The 20,849-nt window shown below is 53.5% G+C and overlaps 1 protein-coding gene across 4 annotated transcripts in view; it reads right to left on the reverse strand.

Annotated features, from left to right (window-relative positions):
* PRKAG2 (protein kinase AMP-activated non-catalytic subunit gamma 2) overlaps positions 1 to 20,849 on the reverse strand; it is a 262,603-nt gene that overhangs the window by 148,175 nt on the left and 93,579 nt on the right. The window contains exon 1 of one of the 4 annotated variants that reach the window (XM_040464570.1): positions 3,532 to 3,860. The exons of the other annotated variants lie outside the window; for them this stretch is intronic. Coding sequence (XP_040320504.1) covers positions 3,532 to 3,625 — 94 coding nt within the window. The 5' untranslated portion in view covers positions 3,626 to 3,860. Of the gene's footprint in view, positions 1 to 3,531; positions 3,861 to 20,849 lie in introns of those variants that run through there. 4 annotated transcript variants of the gene reach the window in all.

Raw genomic sequence — 20,849 nt, forward strand, 5'->3', positions numbered from 1 at the left:
GCGCTAAGTTTTATTTGACCACAATTTAAAAAAAAAAACCATCTCAGGTGTCTGCCTCAGTGAGGGTGGCAGGTGTCTTGCTCACCGCCGTGCCCCCAGACGCTGGTGGGATGGGCAGAGCACTGGGCGCTGCTGAACTTGAACACGGCTATGTGATGCCGTTCCCCCTACGTCTCTACACGCTTGCAATTTTCCGTTAGAGAGAGGGAAGTACGAGTATCTGAACGAGACACTGAGTGGATCCTGGGGCCTTTCCGGGCAACCGCGATTACGCGAAGAGCATGAGGGACAGGCAGGGAGCAGAGGGGGACAGCTGGGGGAGGCAGGACGAACCACAGATGTCACTTTCTGGCCAGGCCCGCTGCTTTGAGGCAGAGAGCCAGGGACACTTCCCCCCAGCACCATGCCTGGCCGTGCGACCTGCCTGCACACACAGAGGACAAGCTGGGCCAGGCAGTGTGGGGTGACGAGGGGACCTGGGCATGAGGAACCCCGAAGTTTGCTCCAGAAGTGGTCATACTTATCCCGAGGAGGGTCATGGGAAGGGGAAGCTCGCTGTAAAGCAAAGACCCACCAGAAAGAGGTTTCGGTCTTCGGTGTTACTTAGACGCCTCCCGGATGGGGCCGGAGTGCCAGCTTCCTGACGCACTTCCTGTCTCCGGTGCGGTCCCCAGAAGGGATCTCTTAAGACTCTAGGTACATCTATCTTTTTTTTTTTTTTATGGTTTTTATTTTTATTTTTGAGAGAAAGAGCAGGAGTGGGGGAGGGGCAGAGAGAGAGAGGGAGACACAGGATCCGAAGCAGGCTCCAGGCTCCGAGCTGTCAGCGCAGAGCCCGACGCGGGGCTTGAACTCACAGACTGCGAGATCACCACCCGAGCCGAAGTCGGATGCCCAACCGACTGAGCCACCCAGGCGCCCGCCCTACCTCTTTTAATTAGTCCCCTCTAATTGCAGAGGGGAGAAAAGTTACAGCAGCCAGCCCTCTTTTATCTGATGAGCATAATCCTTTCCTAATCTCCCTTTTGCATTTTTGATTCGCATTGCCACATGCTCTTTGTCAACATAATCTGGATGTCTGTTGACCAAAGAGGCTGCAAGAAAAGGCTGAAGTCGACATCATCACTCACGTATCACACGGAGCATGAAAATCTGAGGCACCTGCTTAGCTTTGCAGGGGATCTGGGCAGATGCTAAACTCTGAGGGGGTTTGAAGGGATGAGCTTTTCGTGAATCCGAACCTTCAAGGGTGTTTTATCACAAGCCTTGAAGTGTTCAAAAGCCCGACGAGAGCCACGTACTTCCGAAGGAAAATGCCATCCAGGCGAATACGATTGCCCTCCAGGCTCTGTAACGGCTGGTTGGCCGTGGCCTGACTCTCCTTCTCTCTCAGCTGTTCAGGAGCCCGTGGGGACAGCTGCGTGTGAGTGTGTGCACCTGCACGTGTGTGCGGCAAGGATGTGTCTCCGTGGACAAGTCCGTGGCTCCTGGGACAGTACGGCCCGGCCACGGAGAGTGAGGAGCCCACACCAGCCACCTGCGTGTGCTCGATTTGAGGAAAATGGAAGAGAAGGACAAACATCGTCACGACCCTCACGGAAGCTTTCTGGAGAAAGAAGAGGCCTCCTCTAAAATTCCCCGGCCACCGTAGGAAGGAGTGGACCGGCTGAAAGGGAATTTAGAAAAACAAACCTGAAGCGATCCCTACTCACCTACCCGGAACGATGTGTCCCATAACCAGCAAGTCTGTGGTGAGGATGTGGGATAGAAGGCTGCTTTGGGGACATATCCCTGTCCCCAAGAAGCCAGGGGATCACAGGACGGGTGACCGGGCTTTAGGGAAGGGAAGGTTAAGCGGAGTCTTGACAGGCGGGTGAGGGTCAGCAAGGCACGGAGGGGAGGGGATGCCCAGTGGACATTCTCCGACTGTTTTTTCTTCATTCGCCGTCCCCCCGCCCGGCATAGTCTGAGGGGCCGACACCTGCCCCCTGGCCTTGCTCTCAGCTCCTCGCACCCTGAGACTCTGACAAAAGGAAAGACAGGATACACCACAAACCTGGATGCCCGGGCTCTGGCCGCCTCGAGTGGCCTCCGCCTGCTTCCTGAACCCCAGAGGAAGCTTCTGGAGGGAGCCCCGATGTCCCCGACCCTGGTCAGGGCCGGCCATGTGCACGTGAGCACTTATAAAACTTGGTCGACACGCAAATATTAACTTTTGATCTCAGGAGCGTAGGAGACACGATGACAGCCAAATTTGAAATGCGGGAGGGGAAACCACGGTCTGGCAAGTAACAGGCTTGTAATAATGGCCCTGCGCTTCCGCGTTAGCAAAACGAGACTTTTAGTTAAACATTGGGTTCAGATTTAATTCTAAGGTAAATGAGTGTTTATTACTTTATTATTTAAAGCAAGAGTCTTCTTTGTAAACCACAGTCTATGAATCAAGTCCAAAGACATCTGCCATTCGCCCCCCGGGGCAAGGGCGGGCGTGTTCGTACCCAACTCCACCGTAGCATCCGATCAGACACTATTCCTACGTTCCTCCACAAGGTCAAAAACTCCCTGGTTCCAGAGCTGCTGTTTCCTCTGCCCGCACGCCCCAGGGTCACCAGCCTCGCACTGGGCCCCCCAGAGGCTTTCTGGAAGTAGTTGGTACAATTGGATTGGCATCTTCACTACCCCCGGGATGTGCGCGGGGCCCTTTCGGTCCCTCCCACAGCGGGGTACTCAGGATCACCCTGCGTCAGACAGGCCGTGGCCACCGGGAACTTAAAATGAAGAAGTGTCCCATCGAATTTTGAATGGGCAGGTCTTAGCCACACCTCCAGGGAGCTCAGAATGCTCTGGAATTCCTGTCACGCCACCCAGCCGGAGGGAAAACTGACCCCAAATCCACAGGTCACTGGAGGTACTGAATCACAGACGCTGCCCCTCATGACCCAGTCAGTCACACTGGTCCCAACCCCGTGTGTGGGGGAGCCGTGGAAGGTTCCAGACGCCAGGGAGATCGCAAAGCAAACCCCTCCCCCCGGGGACACGAATCAGGCAGGTGCCTTCCCCTCCTACATGAACCCCTGATCCGATTGCTCAGCCATAGGGCGAAGGGTCCATCCCGTTGACCCCCAACACGAGTTTTCTCTGCACACACACATTTCATCCTTAATAGCCGAAAATAACAGTTCCAGTCCATTCTTTCTTTCTCCCAAGCTGCGGATTTTGCCTAAATGAATGACAATCCAATCGATCACCAACCTCATTGGGCCAGGTGGGGTGAGACACAGGAAGGGGTCTCAGAGGAACGTCGGGCAGTTCATGGTAAGCACTCCCATCAATACAGAGACACCTGCCAACCTAGTCCTCTAACTACTGCCTGGCAATTACACCTGCACACAGCTACCGCTCAGGAGGGTGTGCGTGCGCGGGTGTGCGTGCGTGCGCGCGCGCGCGCACACACACGCACGCACCATGCCGTGGGGTTTCCCCGCCTACAGCACAGACTGGCAGAAAACCAGGCAAAGGGCAGCGTCCTACCGAAAAGGCCGTGGGGCTCCGACTGGCGCCTCTCCGTGCTCCGGTTTGGGTCCTTGTGTTTCTTGTTCCCCCTGAGACTGCCGAAGCGTTTCATGGGTAGCGGTGGCCACAGGAGCAGCAGCAGGTGACCATACCAAGGCCCGCAGAACCCGTGTCAGCACCAGATGGCAGGGGGCCGGGAGAGCTGCAGCATCGGCTGGCAGGTGTGGGCCACCCAGCAGCTCAGCCACCGAGAGCTTAGAGACGCGGCTTGTGCTCAAGCGACAGCCCGGGGCCCTCACCCCAGCACGGCACGGGTCGCTCTCGGGGCCGGCGGCCACGGGACACGCAGGGCAAGCCCACTGCAGTCCTTCCTCGGAGGCTCGGAGAGAGAGCTCAGCCGTCCTCCCCGCCACACCTCCGGCCGCAGCGGTGGAGCAGCCCCTGTCCTTAAGTAGGCAAGACGCTGCCGCGGGTTTGTTTATGTAGTTGAGGTCAGCTGTGCGCTCAGACACTCCGGGACTTTTTGCTCCTTAAAATCAGAGAAGGAGGGAAGACTAAACAGGCAAACGGAGCCCAGGCTCTCCCGTCATGTGCAGATCCGCAGATGTCTCTTTAAAAAGACTGTAAAAGGAAACCGCCCTGTACAGACAATTCTTGGCCAGCGCACATTCCCATTATGACATGACATCACACAACTATTTTGATTCATGTGTTCCAGGGCTCCACGGGGTCAGGAGGCTCCGGCTGCCGCTCGGTGGAGAAGCCACAAGTCCCTGGGCTGGGAATCAGCTGAATCTAGTTCAGCTCGATGAAAGATACAAGACCACCTGTGAGGTGGGGCGATGGGGCCGGGGGGAGGGGGGGCTCCGGAATTCAAGGGAAGGTTCTTCAGCAAATGCACAACTTGAGGCCCGGGCTTCTCAAGAATAGTGGCACGACAGAGCTTTTAGACAGAATCTAGTCCGTCCCCTTCCATCACAGACGGGGAAGTTGAGGCTCAGGAAGGTCCAAGGTCCTGTAGCTAACGGCAGAAGCAGGGCTAGAATTCTAATCTCCTTAACTCCTAAGGCAAACCCCGATCAAAAACCTTTCTATGTGTTGTGTGACTAAAAACCGCTGTAAAAAGCTAAGACAGAAAAGTAATTTTTATCTTTATAAAAATGTTTATTTATTTCTCTGGAGAGAGGGGAGAGGGAGGGAGGGGCAGAGAGGGAGGGAGAGACAGAACCCCAAGCAGACTCCACGCTGTCAGCGTAGAGCCCGACACGGGGCTCGAACCCACGAACAGTGAGATCGCGACCTGAGCTGAAACCAAGAGTTGGATGCTTAACTGCCTGAGCCACCCAGGTATTCTGAAAAATAATTTTTAAATTAAAAAAAAAATTTTTTTTTTTTTTTGCTGATATCTACACTAGATTAAAGGGAAGTGACAGTATGTGTTACTAACCAGCTTCACGATCTTGAGACGTTACTTCCAATTTCTGGGCCTCAGTTTCCCCCTCTGTGAATCGCGACAAGACTCGATCCCATTAGGGTTTCATCTACTTCTAGAAGTCTACACTTCTAATGTGTGTTCAGTGTGCCTTTTCTTTCCTCCCGGGACTGATGGATAGAAACAGTGATCAGATATTTGTGGCAAGGATGCATGAATGAACAAGCAAAATAGTTTTGCCTTCAAGGAATTTGCAAACGACAATGATAAACCATAAAGCAATAATGACTGCATAAAAACAAAAACAAAAACAAAAACAAAAAGCTGGATGCGTTCAACAGCGAGTGGCCAGCACGGACAATGAGTGCCATCAACGCAAATAGCCAGAGGGGCAATATGCATGGCCCCGCTTGGAAGGGAGAGCTTGAGTTGGCCTGGAGGGCTGGAGGGTCTGGAGGAAAGGAGAGAGGCCAGGCCAGGCCAGCACAGCCTCCCCAAACAAGGCGCGAGACCCCCCCCCTCCAGTTGGGTCCCCCAAGGCACGAGAGGATCATCTCTGTTGCTAAATATGGCAGCGCACACTCACTGTGATTAAACTCTGAAAAAGACTGAGTAGGTAGGTTTTTCCCACTGAGATTTCCTTTTTTTTTTTTTAATCTTACCAATTCAGCTCCTCACAGAAGTCGAAATGTTCTCCTGATTGAAAAATAATAATAATAAAAAAAAAAACGGAGCAGGGGTGCCTGGCTGGCTCAGTCGGTGGAGCGTGCAACTCTTGATCTCAGGGTCGTGAGGTCGAGCCCCACGCTGGGTGTGTAGATTACTTGAAAAGAAAAAATAAATTGGGGTGCCTGGGTGGCTCAGTCGGTTAAGCCTCTGATGTCGGCTCAGGTCATGATCTCACGGTTCGTGGGTTCGAGCCCCCCCATCGGGCTCTGTGTTGGCAACTCAGAGCCTGGAGCCTGCTTCGGATTCTCTGCCTCCCTCTCTCTCTGCCCCTCCCCCGCTTGCACTCTCTCTCTCTCTCTCAAAAATAAATAAACGTTTAAAAATTTTTTAAATAAAATGGTATTAATAACGCCTGCCCCACAGGACTGTGGGAAGGACAAAAGAAAATAATAATTGAGGTAGCCAGCACTCCAACCGCCATGGGGTAGGTGCTCGGCAAACAGGGTATATTATTTTACTGATTAAAATATAGTTCTTAGAGGACAAGAATGTCTTTGAATTATTCATAGCACTAATCCCCTCCATCAGCAACTGTCCTGTACATTTGGTAGAGGTTTAATCACCACTCGATGAGTGAGTGGCCACATAAACGAGGCACAGGACCATCGGGCATGCCACAGTCACTGTTTATGTTCCACACGAATTTGCACTCGCTCACTTGCAGTCGCTAAACTCTGAAATGTGATCGCTTGCTACGTTCTTTATCGTATGGCACAAGAATGGTGTACTGGCTTAGACAAAAACTTTTCATTTTCCTTTTGACCAACTATGCTCCTTGGCTCTGAGCTGTCAGCACAGAGCCCGTGAATCCACGAACCGCGAGATCATGACCTGAGCCCAAGTTGGACGCTTAACCAACTGAGCCACCCGGGTGCTCCAATACCCTTTTATTTAAAGACGAACAACCGAGTCAGAGAGGTGTCTTGACCCGGATCACACAACTAACAAGCTGGGAAGACCCACATTACCTGATTCCGAGATTTACGTCTTTGCCCTGTCCCGAACTTTGTCATACACGTGCACAAGAAAATTCACCACCAGTGAGACAAGGGTCTGGGCAGTGCCCTAGGCTGAATCTTACGGGCCACACAGGACCACAGCGGACTGGAGTGATTTGGAAATTTCTCTCTTCTCCCTTGCACTTTTTGATCGTTAGGCCGGAGAACTTACAGGAGAAAGAGAGAAGGGTCACGTTTGAAAGTCTCGATTCCCATCACCGTCCAGCCTGTGACACGGACCAGCCTGAGTCTGGGACACCTGGCTTGTCCCATGAGCGTGCCATGCTTTGGAAACACAACGCGGACCTGCTCGCCTCTCCCACAGATGCATGCAGGTTGCTGAGCAGAGAACCGGGGAGCCCTGTTGCTTTCTCTGCGCTGCAAGGCTGAGGCTCGCTGCTGTGCTCAGCTCTGGGCTCCACACTGCCCGAACTCACTCAGCGGGAACGTCTGATGCCTTGTAGAGGGGCTTAAAGGATGTGGCAAAGAAGAAAGAAGAAAAAAGCATTACCCAGATCATTCAGGGCTACTGTTCTGCTAATGAGACGGTGACAGAATATTCTGGAAAGAAATGGTGGAGTTGGTCTGATTCAGCAAAAACGGGTTTGGCCCAGCATAGCTCCCTGTCCTGGGGGATGGGTCCTGGAAAGCTTGGGATGGAAGGAGCTGGGGAGCAGGTTTGAATGCAGCTTTCAGAAACCCTAGGTGACTTCAAGCATGACGGCCTTGACATGGACACAAATCCCCAAAGAGACCCTACCTACACCAACACGCACTTTGGACCTCACTCAAGATGTTCTTCCCAGGGTCAGTTTCACCCAGGGGCAGAGGAAAAGGCTGCTGGTGACATCGGATTTCCGAAAGAAGCAGTGGTGTCCTGGGAAATGATGAGCAGGCACAAGTCTGGGGGGCAGGGGGACGACTGGTTTGTGATCTGCACGTTCTGCGGTGCAAATGCCCCAACAGTGGCCCGTTTCCAGGCACCAGTGCGGCATGGACCGACTTGCAGAATTTCTGGAAGTGTAACAATTGGCTCACTCACCACTGGGGTCTTCCTGTTCAACTCATAGGCGCCTGAAATTCCTTAAACTGGGGACAGCGCTGTTTATTCCACAAATAGAGGTAGATGCCGGTGCTCTGGGAGAGGGGACGCGTGCACGCTGCTGGTTAAGGGACCAAGGACCCTTCCTACGGCATGCTGGCCGGGGCTGGGAGAGACGCCCATTCACGGGAGCACTAAAAATGCTGCCTTCCTCACCATTTCCATCAGCTGACGGTCTCAAACAAACCAGGGTAAAACCCCTTTATGCCAGAGTGATTCAGGTAGTGGGAAGACGTTCCAATGGAAACCTTTCCAGATGGGATTTTTTTGTAAGGGAAGGACTGGAAAAAAAAAAAAAGGAACTAATGGCTTCCAAGATGAAACTGCATTTTTTTAATTATTTTTAGTTTTTTTAATTTTTTAATGTTTATTTTTGACAGAGAGAGAGAGAGAGAGAGAGCGCGCGCACACGCACATATGGGGGAGGGGCAGAGGGAGAGGGAGACGCAGAATCCCAAGCAGGCTCCAGGCTCCAAGCTGTCAGCTCAGAGCCGGACGCGGGGCTCAAACCCACGAAGTGTGAGATCATGAGCTGAAGTCGGACGCTCAACAGACTGAGCCACACGGGCGCCCCTGGTACTGTGTTTTAAAATATATGTTTAAAGGACCTGCGTCTTTCTAGATGGTACTTTACAAATCTTGCTGGGGCTACACCCGGAAGCCTGGCATAGGACCAGGCAACTGGGGCAGAGGGGTTTTCGCACTTGGCCAAACAAGGCCTCGGGATCACCACTGAGCAAGTTCTGGGAGGTCTGGTGGAAGTACGGGTCTTGCCAATTGTGTCGTTTATTTCTGTTGTTGCTGTCCTTCTAGGTTTTCGGCGACAAACCTACACCTGACAGTCAGAAAAATAAAAAGGTGCTGAAGGGTGCTTCCTGGAGATGGGGCACACCGTGAGCCTGCTTTGTTATTTTGTGTGTCTGTGTGTTTCTTCCCTCCGAAGCTGTACGGAAAGCCTCTGGTCGTGGGAATCTTACCCGATGGGGGAAACAGAATCGTACCGAGCGGATGAGTTCTTCAGGCTGGCGCGTGGGCAGGGAGGTGGGCCCGGGAACAGAAGCCCATTGTGCCCTGTGCCCTCGGTCACCCCGGGGGTGGCATATCCTGACCTGGGGGGCATCGACCGATGCCCTTGAAGGCAAGGGGGGCTGTGCTGATGGCTCCCTGCCCTCCGTCAGCCAAAGCTCTGCACTCGCCGTGCGGCCGCATCCTCAGGGTAGGGCTGAGGGCCACCGCATGACCACGGGGACTGGGTCTCTTTACCCCGATGTGTGCATTTTACTGGGCGGGCTGGTCTCTGAATATTGCACACCACTCAGAAGCCCGAGTGCGGAGGTGACAAGAGGCCCTGGGGGAGGCAGGGGAGGTGGAGAGGGGACATCGCGGGGGCCACAGACAGGCCAGCAGGACTGTGCTCTCTCGCCACTGCTCCAGGAGACCAGCAAACAGAAGCTCTCGCTCCTTCCCTGTGCCGGGCCGGCTGTCGCTCCATGCGGGGAGCGTTACCACGTTCACAGAGTTCCGACGTGTAAGACCCCTCCGGTGACCCTCTTGTCCCCACAACGCAGGTAATAAGCCAGTTCAGTCGTTGGAAGCTCTCAGCTGGTGAGCCGGGAGGCCTTGTTCCCTCGGCCTGGGGGCAGGTGCCAAGACGTGAGGCACCTGTCGTCCCAATGACTTGGTCCCATTCCAGTCTGCCGGCGGTGGCCCCAAGCAGGACTTGTGCTCTCTCTGCAGCGGACACCATGGTTGATGCTGACCTCTGCTCGTCACCCCCCCACCCTGTACACATAGGGGTGCGGCAGCAGGGGGCCCTGAGGGGGTCCTCACAGGGCCGGGCAGTCCTTGGAATACCCACAGGAGTGATCCGCCCTCCCCCCCCCCCGTCCCCGAGGCCCACCTACCTCTGGATTTCCAATTACATTAAAATACAGTTTTTTAAAGGCCAAAACCCTTGTCACCGAAGCCACTTGGGTACTGGGTCCTGTGCAGCTGCGAACAATTCCCCGAAATGGCCACAAGGGGCCCGGATGAGAGAGCGTCTGAAGACCGCCCTCACTAAAGGCACTTCATGCCTTTTGGACGGGTTCCCACAGCCCAGATGGCACCCCTCGAGCGCGCCCTCTCGCCGGATGAGCTCCCCGTGCAGACAGAAGCAGCCAGGGGACGGGCCCGGCTGCCACCAGGAGCCCCACCCGTTAAGGGCGCCTTTCATCGGAACAGAGCGTGTAGACCGTTCCCAAAGCACCGTGCTCAGGACTTCCCCACCACGCTGGGAGGTAGGAGGCCAGCCCGCACGATCCGATTTAAGATATAAAAAGAAATGGAGACTCCGAGAAAATGACGTGTCCGGGATCCCGCCAGAGGGTCAGGGGTGGGGCTGGGGGGCTAGACGCGGGGTCGCCGGGCCTCCCGTTCAGGGGCACTGAGGTCCTCGGGTCGCCTCTTCTCTCGGGTCGGATGTGGGAAGAGTAAATAAGGACACTTCAATGGGAAATTGACTCCGAACCCTTCGAGGATCATGTGACAGTACCTGAAAAGCACCCAGATCCCTTGAAGGGCCGTGAGCCAAACAAAATCCCATTATGTAAGAGGGCAGCGGGTCCCCCCCTGGAGCCGAGCGGGAGCGGCAGCACTTATTTGCTAACACCCTCCTGCTGGTTGCAAAATACTGGGTCGTGTTTCACGGAAAGTTCTAAAGGTCACTGTGGCACTTGACTCTGAGTGAGGCTGCCATGTCGCCTCACCGGGGCCTTCCGTGTCCCCTCCCGGAGCTGTCGATGAGGCGGAGGCCCTGGAGAGCGACAGCCCCACCGTGACTCAGGCCCCTGTGCCTCCTGCCTGCCACCCCTCACCCCCGCCCCCACGAGCAGGAGTGTGGAGACTCCGGTGTGAGTGGAGTCCAACTTGATTTTTTGGGTAAAGACAAACCCCCTCAGCGTGAATAGTTCCACTCACACCAGTGACGTCAAAACCCGGTGACAACAGGAATGCCAACTTGAAAAATACGGGGGAGTATAGAAAAAGTGGAAAAAACAATGGCAGTAATTATTTTTAGCATGCCCAAGGGCAGCACCCAAAAGTATGAATTCCTAGATGTTCTTAAAGTCTTCAGGGGGCATCGGGGGGCCTTGGGGGGGGGTCCTCACGGGGCCAGACCGTCCTTGGAATACCCACAGGAGCGATCCCCCCTGAGACCCACCTACCTCTGGATTTCCAATTACAGAGCCCCCTCCCCCCCACAGTGGGGGCCTTACCTAACCCCTCCTCGTGGCCCTTGCAGTCCCTGGGGGTCTCTCTGCCAGGCCAAGGGCTGTGAAGGTGCCAGAGACCAGAGCGGCTCCTAACTGCAGGATTCAGAGGGGCCAGGGTGAGCCCAGAGCTCAAGGACTGAAGAGTAACGGCTCTTAAAAACTAGACTCCAAAGATTATAGAGGCCAAGCATCAGGATTTTCCATCTAGTTCTTTCTGTGAATTATGTCTTGGAAAGGCCAAAGTGATAAAGGAACGTGCAAGACCCTTGGCAACTGGCAAGGGTCAAGACCTCATCAGCTCCCCCGTTCGGCCGGAGACAGAGGGTGGCCACCTAGGCCTTCAGCCCCTGGGGTGGCCAAACACGGTTCCCATTTTCCAGAACTCGGGGCTCCTCAAAGAAGGTGACCCCAGCTGCTTCTCCACTCCCTTCATCTGGGTGAAGCCACTAGTTTAAAATACGACACCTGCGGGGCGCGCCTGGGGGGCTCAGTCAGTTGACCGTCTGACCTCGGCTCAGCTCTTGATCTCGCGGTTCGTGAGTTTGAGCCCCGCGTCGGGCTCTGTGCTGACAGCTCGGAGCCTGGAGCCTGCTCCGGATTCTGTGTCTCCCTCTCTCTGCCCCTCCCCTGCTCGTGCTCTCTCTCTCTCTCTCTCTAAAATAAAATAACATTAAAAAAAATTAAAATACGAAACATGAGCTGAAGTCTGCCTTTCATTGATTTCGTGAAATATGTTAAAAACAAGACGGTGAGCAGGAAGGCTGAAGATACCTTGGGTCAAACAAGGGCCCCTAAAGCATCGCAGGCTCACCTATCGGCATGCGGTTTTGAGCTATCTAGTTTACTCTTCCACGTTCTGTCCATAAAAGAAACCGCAACACAACCCGAGCCCCCCGCACGGAAGTTTTGAGGGACTCAGACACGATTAAATATCTTGGAAGCTGCGGAGCACTTCACAGGCGGGCAGGATCGTCTCACCCTTCAGGCGGCTCTGAGCGCTGGCTCAGACTCCGTGTGCCTCAAGGACATCATGGGGAAAACCACAGCAGCAAAGCCTCGGTGACGCAAGGGCACCTCCTCGGGCTGGCTGCCTGGGCTGTGCATCAGGGGACGGCGCGGGACCGGCCTGGCCGGGCAGGTGTTGGGACATGTGCTGGGAGGGGCTCGGCTGCGGTCCCCGCACCCGATCTAGACCCAGAAGTCAGAAGTAATTGGGACAAAACCCTGCTCGTCAGCCCTAACCCTCAAAGCCCAGGCATTTCTTTTTCTCTTGAGCAAAGAACCAAGGGACGTTGCTCCTAATAATTTACTTTTTTTTTTTTTTTAATTTTTTTTCAACGTTTATTTATTTTTGGGACAGAGAGAGACAGAGCATGAACAGGGGAGGGGCAGAGAGAGAGGGAGACACAGAATCGGAAACAGGCTCCAGGCTCTGAGCCATCAGCCCAGAGCCCGACGCGGGGCTCGAACTCACGCGAGATCACGGGAGATCACGCGAGATCGTGACCTGGCTGAAGGCGGACGCCTAACCGACTGCGCCACCCAGGCGCCCCAATAATTTACTCTTTTTAACCACACACACAAAGAACGCTGGCTCTCAGCAGCACTTTGCGATGGGAGGGCAGGGGGTGCTATTCAGGGAAGAACACGGACTGCCGTGGAGCAGGTAGCTGGAACAAGAAAGGAGGTGCGGAGGGTAAGAAGAGGGCAGTCAGAAGCCCTCACGATCCAGAACCCAGTCCCTGTATCTCAGTGCTGGCCGGCTGGATATGCTGGCGTGCATCACGGGGCAATCTGGTGAGGACCCTAAATCATCTGCAGACGGTGACGTTGTATTTCGTATCTTTTGGATAAGAACGCTGCAAAGTGCACAATGTACCTAACACTTAAAAAGATGCATGGTTTTGGTGCTCAGTGGTTTAAGTTTCTAAATTTCTAAAAAATTTTTTAAAAGTTTACTTGTTTTGAGAGAGACAGAGACAGCATGAGCAGGGGAGGGGCAGAGAGAGAGAGAGAGAGAGAGAGAGAGAGAGAGAGACAGAATCCCAAGCAGGCTCCACACTTTCAGTACAGAGCCCGATACAGGGCTCAAACTCATGAAATCGTGAGACCAGAACCTGAGTCAAAACTGAGAGTTGGGCGCTTAACCGACTGAGCCACCAAGGCGCCCCCTGAGCCACCCAGGCGTCTCGAGTGGTTTAAGTTTCAAACATCTACAACGTTGACTTAAGTGGCTGGTTCACTTCTTGATATTGACAAAATATAAAAAAAATGCCATTCTATAATTTAGATCGTTCGTTAATTCGGATTGGCCTTATCCCAAATTAGTCAGGTGTTACTATACTCACTGACATCACTCACCTCAACTCCTTTCTTTTCATGAAAATTTTTTAAAGTTTATTTTTGAGAGAGAGACAGTGTGAGTGGGGGAGGGGCGGAGAGAGAGAGAGAGAGAGAGAGAGAGAGAGAGAGAGAGAGTGAGTCCCAAGCAGGCTCCCATACTGCCAGCACAGAGCCTGATGCGGGGCTTGATCTCATGAAACTGTGAGATCATGACCTGAACCAAAATCAAGAGTCGGATGCCTAACTGACTGAGACCCCCAGGTGCCCCATCAGCTCCCTTTCTAACTAAGGCATTATTCTAAGAGGGTGATAATGGCTCTTGGGGACAGCTACTACTATTTTTTATATATAAAGTGCAGATATACACATAGTACATAAATAATATATGGTACATCCATTCTATTAAAGTTGCATAGGGGCGTCTGGGTGGCTCAGTCGGTTGAGTATCCGACTTCAGCTCAGGTCACGATCTCACGGTTCGTGAGTTCGAGCCCCGTGTCAGGCTCTGGGCTGATGGCTCAAAGCCTGGAGCCTGCTTCTGATTCTGTGTCTCCTTCTCTCTCTGCCCCTCCCCCATTCATGCTCTGTCTCTCTCTGTCTCAAAAATAACATTAAAAAAAATTAAAAAAAAAATAAAGTTGCATGGGGGTGATTAGAAACAAATGTCTAAGAAACCTCTTTGTGGGGATGATAAAAAGAAAAGGTTGATTAATTTAAAAAAGGAAAGCAAAGGGAAATTGGGTGGCTTAGTCTGTTGAGCGTCCGACTTCGGCTCAGGTCATGATCCCATAGTTCATGGGTTGGAGCCCCGCATCGGGCTCTGTGCTGATGGCTCAGAGCCTGGAGCCTGCTTTGGATTCTCTCTCTCTCCCTCCCCTCTCTCTGCTTTGGATTCTCCCTCTCTCCCTCTCTCTCTGCTCCTCCCCCTCTCTCACTCTGTCTCTCTCTCTCAAAAATAAATAAATATTAAAAAAAGAAGGGAAATTAGAAGATGTGGAGGAGTGCGTATTCATCATCCACCACGATGAGACAGTATACAAGCTTTGACATTGATAAGCCACATAATAGCTGAATATGTACACAATTTTAAAAGGTCACATTTGGGTTTGGGTGGAGTGGCATGGGAGATCACTGCCTTTCAGTATCTATCATTTTGAACTGGTTTTTTTCTTCAATCATGCGATTGAAGGGCTTCACTGAAAACTAAAACGTAAAGAGGATAAAACAAAATGAAATACAAACAAGAAAATCTAGTAAATGGTGATCAGTATCTCCAGCAGGAAAAAGTAGCAAGGTGCATTCTCAGTAAATTGCTTCAGCAAAAGCTAAAAAAAGAAAAGAGAAGTGTTGAGAAACACCGTTGTGAGCAGCAGCGTGAAGAAAGATCACCTCCTGGCATGCATGCCATCTGGCTTTTATCTCTTATCGCTGGCCCAGAGGCGGGAGATTAGCTGGGAACATTATCCAGCCCTCCCCCAACGAGGAGAATGTGCTAATTCACCAATGTTCCAGAGGGTGGCTTCCTGCCCTTTAGAGGACTTGGTCGAGGGTCCTCGCAGGATCAGAGGGTAAGGAGGAAGGTGGGAGGTTCTCCTCACAGAGGCCTAGGAGTCACAACAGTAGCACAGCAGTGTGTCTTTATAGATGTCCCCACCGAGCGGAAACGTTGGAAAGAAACTAGACCTACGGCAGTGGAGCAAGGGGGTCTGTGATAGAGTATGAAACTTAGAAATGATCCAGAGAATCTGCCGTCTTTGCTCTCCCCTCACTGGAGGCTTGAAGGGGATGGTCAGACCCTGAGTCAGCCTGTCATGACTTGGTGACAATGAGGCAGTCCCCTACTCCATCAGTCTGTCCTGCCGTCTCCTCTCCCGGGAGAGAGTCGCTCCTCAGAATCAATGAGGTGTGGCCACTGGCACTTCTCTGCCGCCGCCCCCCCCCCCCCAGCCCCCACTTCATTTCAAAAAGTCTAGTGTCCAGGTATTTTCGGTCATCAAAACTTTGCTGTCATCAAAAGTAGTAGCTTTTGTACAGCAAAGGACATGATCAAGGGGCGAAAAGGCAGCTCCCGGAGAGGGAGAAGAAATCCACAAAGGACGCGTCTGGTAAGCGTCTACCACCCGGGATGTCAAAAGAGCTTCTACAATCCAGCGACAAAAAGACAACCCAATGAAAAAAATGAGTAGGCCTGGCCCCAAAGAAGAGACACAAATGGCCAACAAGTGCATGAGAAGATGCCCGATGTCCTTAGGGAATGGCGAGTCAAAGCCCCCGTCACCACCTCACAGCCACGAGGACGGCCACAGTAACAAGGACGATGACCACAAGTGGAAAGTTCCAAGCGCTGGAGAGGATGTAGAGAAACAGGACGCCTCACACAATCCTGGTGGGAACACACAACGGTGCAGCCGCCGTTGAAGACTGCCTGGCTATTCCTCACCAAGTTAAACAAGGAAATGGCAAATGACCTGGGAACTCCACGCCTAGTCTCTACCCAAAACAATTGAAAACAGGTGTTCAGACATGAACTTGGACGTGAATGCTCACAGCAGCGTCATTCACAGAGGCCAAAAGGCGGAAACCACCCAAAGCGTCCATGGACAAACAAGACGTGGTCTGTCCGTACAATGGGACATTATTCATCCACGGAAAAGAATGAAGCTCTGATACCTGCTACGTTGTGGATGAACCTTCAAAACAGTATGCCTCGTGGAAGAGGCCAGACACAGAAGGTTACGTTTTGCATGATTCTACTTACGCAGAGTTAGCAGAAGAAGAAAATCCAAAGAGACAGAACACAGATGGGTGTTGCCTGAGCTGGGGGGGGGGGGGGGTGGTGGAGGTTGGGAGTAGTGGGTGTTAGGTTTCCATGCGGGGCGATGAAAAAGTTCTGAAACTAGGTGGTGGTGAAGGTCACACGGCAACGTGAACGGACTTAATGCCTCTGAACGGTACGCTTTAAAGTGATTAAGAAGGCAAATGATACGTTGTGTGTATTTTACCACACAAAAAAGAGTCAAGCCATGCGGATACTAGAGGAAAATATTCGTGAATTCCTCGACAATCTGGATTTGGGGGAAGGCTTTGTATTGATGTCTAAGCGCTTTTACTACCGTCCAAGGGCCATTTCCGTGTCTCTTGAGAACTCTCTATTCATACATACGATGGGACGGTTGTATGGGACGGCTGCCATATTGGCTCAACGATATCATCTGTGTATTTTTTTCTACAGCCACATAGCACTCTGCTGTGTGGATGTACCTTCTTTCTTGGATCCACCTGCTCTCCTAGATGTGAGCATGTCTCCAGTGTGTCTGCTCAGAGGACCTAAAAGCAGCGATGCTCCAATAGCCCCGAGCACATTTAGCGCCTAGATCCTATTTCTAAATACTACCGGCCACTGGACGTAACGAGGGCCCTTTGGAGAAACGGCTGATTCCAGGCCAGGGCAGGGAAAGGCCACGATGAGGCTCGAACACTTTGCTGCACCAGCAAGTAAGGCAGTGTTTCTGCCACAACAATGGGGACGGTCACAGGAAACAGGGACCTGCCTGAGGGGCTCCTGCTGGCCAAGTCCGGGACAACTCAAACATCCAAATAGGATCGTGACAAACCAAATCGTTGACTGAAACAGGAATCCGTGAGTACATACATACATATATGTACACACACACACACACACACACACACACACAGAAAAGGAGATTTCCTTCCTGAGTGCAATTCCAATCAATCGACATAGAATTAGCGATAAAATCAGACCATATCACCTTTTGGCCACCACCCTGGTCATAATTCAGGCAAGGCTAGTCAACCGGTGCTAAAACTAGCAAATGAAGAGGCGTCCGGGTGGCTCAGTCCGTTAAGCGGCTGACTTCGGCTCAGGTCACGATCTCACCGCTCGTGAGTTCGAGCCCCGCGTCGGGCTCTGTGCTGACAGCTCAGGGCCTGGAGCCTGCTTCAGATTCTGGGTCTCCCTCTTTCTCTGCCCCTCCCCTGCTCGTTCTCTCTCTCTCAAAAATAAACATTAAAAATAAAATAAAAACCTAGCAAGTGGAAGTTTGGTGATAAAGAAGGTATTTACAGAACTCCCCAAATCACTTCCCATGAAATATTTATTGCTTACAAAGGGAAAGATAATAATTTAAAAAAATGTTCACTTATTTTTGAGAGAGAGTGAGCAAGCATGAGTAGGGATGGGGCAGAGAGAGAGAGAGAGAGAGGGAGACAGAGATTCCCCAGCAGGCTCCATGCTGTCAGCAGAGAGCCTGACGTAGGGCTCGAACTCACGAACCATGAGATCATGACCTGAGCCGAAGTCAGACGTTTAACTGGCCACCCAGGTGCCCCCCAAATAGTAACTTAATTGGGATCTTACTGTGGCAGACGCTTCCCTTAACCAAGTGATTAGTAAGCATCAGCAGGGACGGGTCAGAGTGACATCACCTGCTTCCCACTGTGATGCCGGGACAGGACACGAGACGCGGACACTGCCCGACCAGGGAACCCGCATCTAGGTGTAAGGACGTGTCAGGCCAACCCCACGTGAAGCGGTCTACACAATGAACAGCTTGTGGTCTTGGAAAATGCTGAGATGGTAAAAGACAAGACAGAGGGTTGCTCCGGATGAAGACGGTCGGAGGAGAGAAAGGAGAATCAAATGCAATGCTTTATTGGGGGTTTCCTCCTCCAAAAGATGTTATTGAGATAATCTGTGAATGGTGAATAAAGCCTGCGCTTTAGCGAATACTACCAGATGAATGTCAATTTCCCGATTTTGATAAGTAAACTCTACTTTGGAGAATGTGCTCATTTGAATGAAATACGCACTGAAGTATTTAGGGGTAAAGGGACATTATGCCTGCAGGTTATTCTCGATGGTTCAGATTTCATACAAACACGCCCACAAATATTCACATATTCGGTGGGGGGCGGGCGGTGGGATACAAGCCAGTGTGCTAAAATGTTCGCGCCGGGGAATCGGGATGAAGGGTACGTGAGAATTCTCTGTACTATGTTTGCAACTTTTCTGTAAGTCCGAAATTGCCAACATGAAATGTTACTTTCACCGAGGAATTAAGAAAGTGGCGCGGCCAGAACGCAGGGTCCATTAGCCTCTCCCCCCACCGTGGCCCACCATCACGGTTCTCCGAGGGAAAGGAGACTCTTCTGGAAACCTGCCCTTGCCTTTGCCCAAAGAACAGCAACCTCCCCTTACAATAATAACCCGGCAGCCCAGCCCAGGCTGGCGCCCTCACTGGCACCTTTCAGGGACACCTGCATGATCGCCAGCAGAGGGCGCTCTCCCAGGGGACCCACGTTAGGTGCCAGGCCACATAGCTCTGCAATGTGTTGGCTGAACTTTTCAGGAAACTTGGATGCCACGCATACTTTTCCTTTCTTTGTGGGTAGGCAAGATGAGTCACGTTTTTCTGAAGTCGGCTCGGCCCCAGGATTCAGTCTCACCAGCTGCCCCGATCCAGAAAGCTCCAGCAGTGGCTGGTGAGCCCTGCCCAGGCTTTGGCTGAGCCAGGGCGGCTGGGTGGGGAGGGGGGAGGGCGGACTGAGGATGGGATGCGGGGCGCAGGAGCACAGCCAAGCCAGGGAAAGCCTTATTTAGCCAGGCGCAGCGTAAAACAGACCCGAGACGGGAACTGGCATGCAGGACTCGTATTTGGGGATCAACACCCGCCACGAGGAAAGCAAGGAGGCAGGCTTGAGCCTCACGTGACACTGAGAGGCCACGCAGACCCGGTGAGGCCCCTACAGAGAGTTCGGGAGCTGGGGCGACCCCTCAGAGCTGCCCTGAGGGGGGCGAGGGGGCCAGCCCTCCACAGCCACGCCCTGCCCAGCTGTCAGGTGCAGTCCTGCTTCGGAAGGGGGGCGACGCTGTGGGGAGGGGAGGGCTCTCCGTCGTTGTCGCAGCCAGCAGCGTGGGGACCGAGCCCCCTCACTTCTGAAGGGGAAACCGGGAGGTACGGCACGGTGTCTGTCCATCACTGGGACCCACGGTGGCGGAGGCCAGGTGGGCTGGCCATGAGATGAGCTCAGAGCCAGCCAAGGGCCAGGGTGTGGATGACGCGGCGAGCCCGGATTTGCGGGAGGGAGAGGGGGGGGGGCCGGGCCCCCTGGGGGGGGGGGGGCTCAGTCGGTTCCTGCGGGCCGCCTGCTTTTATAAATAAAGATTTATTGGAACGCGGTTTACATTTTGTCTTTGGCTTCATGTCTACAAGAGGCGTGGGGTGGCCCACAAAGCCTAAAATATTTGCCACGTGGCCTTGCACACGCCTCCACCCGACGCCGGCCCCGCCTAACCGTGTGCCCACGACCCTGAGTGTGCCACTCAGGCTCCGGTCACGTCCCTGTGCCTACCACGGGAAGGAAGGGCCACGCAGATGAAGCGTGCAAAGGACGAGCTGGCGGGTGTGAGAAGAGCGCGTGTGGGAGGAAAGAAAACCAGGTCCCGGAGGCCAGAGGCGGGGGCGAGAGGGGCAGCTGGAATTTGGGGGCGAGCGAATAAGGTGATTGGGGGTCGGGGTGGGGGAGCGGCCAGCGTCTGCCTGCTCCGGAGCGTGGCTGGGAAGGGAGAGCCTCAGGGCCCCTCGAGGCACGTTGGAGGGCCAAGTTCCCCTCCTGGCCGCCCCCCCTCCCCAGGCCTCTTGCCGCTGAGGTATGGGCACCAGCTGCACAGGTCCTGGGACGTCCCCTGAGAGCGAGGTGCAAAACCGGGCACGCAAATGATGCCCAGGGAGCGATCGGCAAACACGGGAATCTGCACACGGGGAAGCAGTGGTGGGACCACATATCAAGGACATCCTAGAGCTGACTCCTGTCAATGGAGGGGACACTGAAGTTTCCCTAAGACCCTCTCGGCTTCCTGTCACCACAGGGCTGGGGGGGGGGGGGCGGGAAGGGATATGCCTGGATGCATCAGCCACACCCAGGGGCAGAGCACAGCACCCAGGGCTCACCGTCGCACGGTGGCGTCCACTCAGGGGCTGGCACCTTGCTGTGGGTTCTCACTCGCGCTCCTAGCGGGTCCCCTGCTCTGCTGGGCACACAGGGACCTGTCCCTGCAGCCGTGATGCCCAGGCTTCTTTCTCAGCTGGCTTCTGGCCCTGGGTGGCATCTCTGACCGTGGCCGCTCCCCATCCATCCAGGCAGACCAACCGCCAACCGCGGCTCCCGGTTCCAGCCCCCACCCTGCCCCGGGGCTGCCCTCCAACGTCCACCTCTCCGACCCAGGAAAGGCACAGGCTTCGTGCTCATCTCTGGTTTGCCTCCCTGAGTCCCGCTGAGCTTCTCAGCAACCTTCTCCCTCACCTTTATAACCACACAGCCATTAAGTTCTGGCTGTTTTAAATACACGGATAGTTCGGTTGCACAGGTAGCCGACTGACCTGTAACGAGACCAGATTCCTCAAGAGAACGGAAGACCGAGAACGGTCGGTACAGACGTTCTGCACAGAAGCCAGCCT

This window comes from Herpailurus yagouaroundi, unplaced genomic scaffold (assembly GCF_014898765.1).
Source record: "Herpailurus yagouaroundi ecotype Mexico unplaced genomic scaffold, PumYag 483, whole genome shotgun sequence".
NCBI classification, from domain to species: domain Eukaryota; kingdom Metazoa; phylum Chordata; class Mammalia; order Carnivora; family Felidae; genus Herpailurus; species Herpailurus yagouaroundi.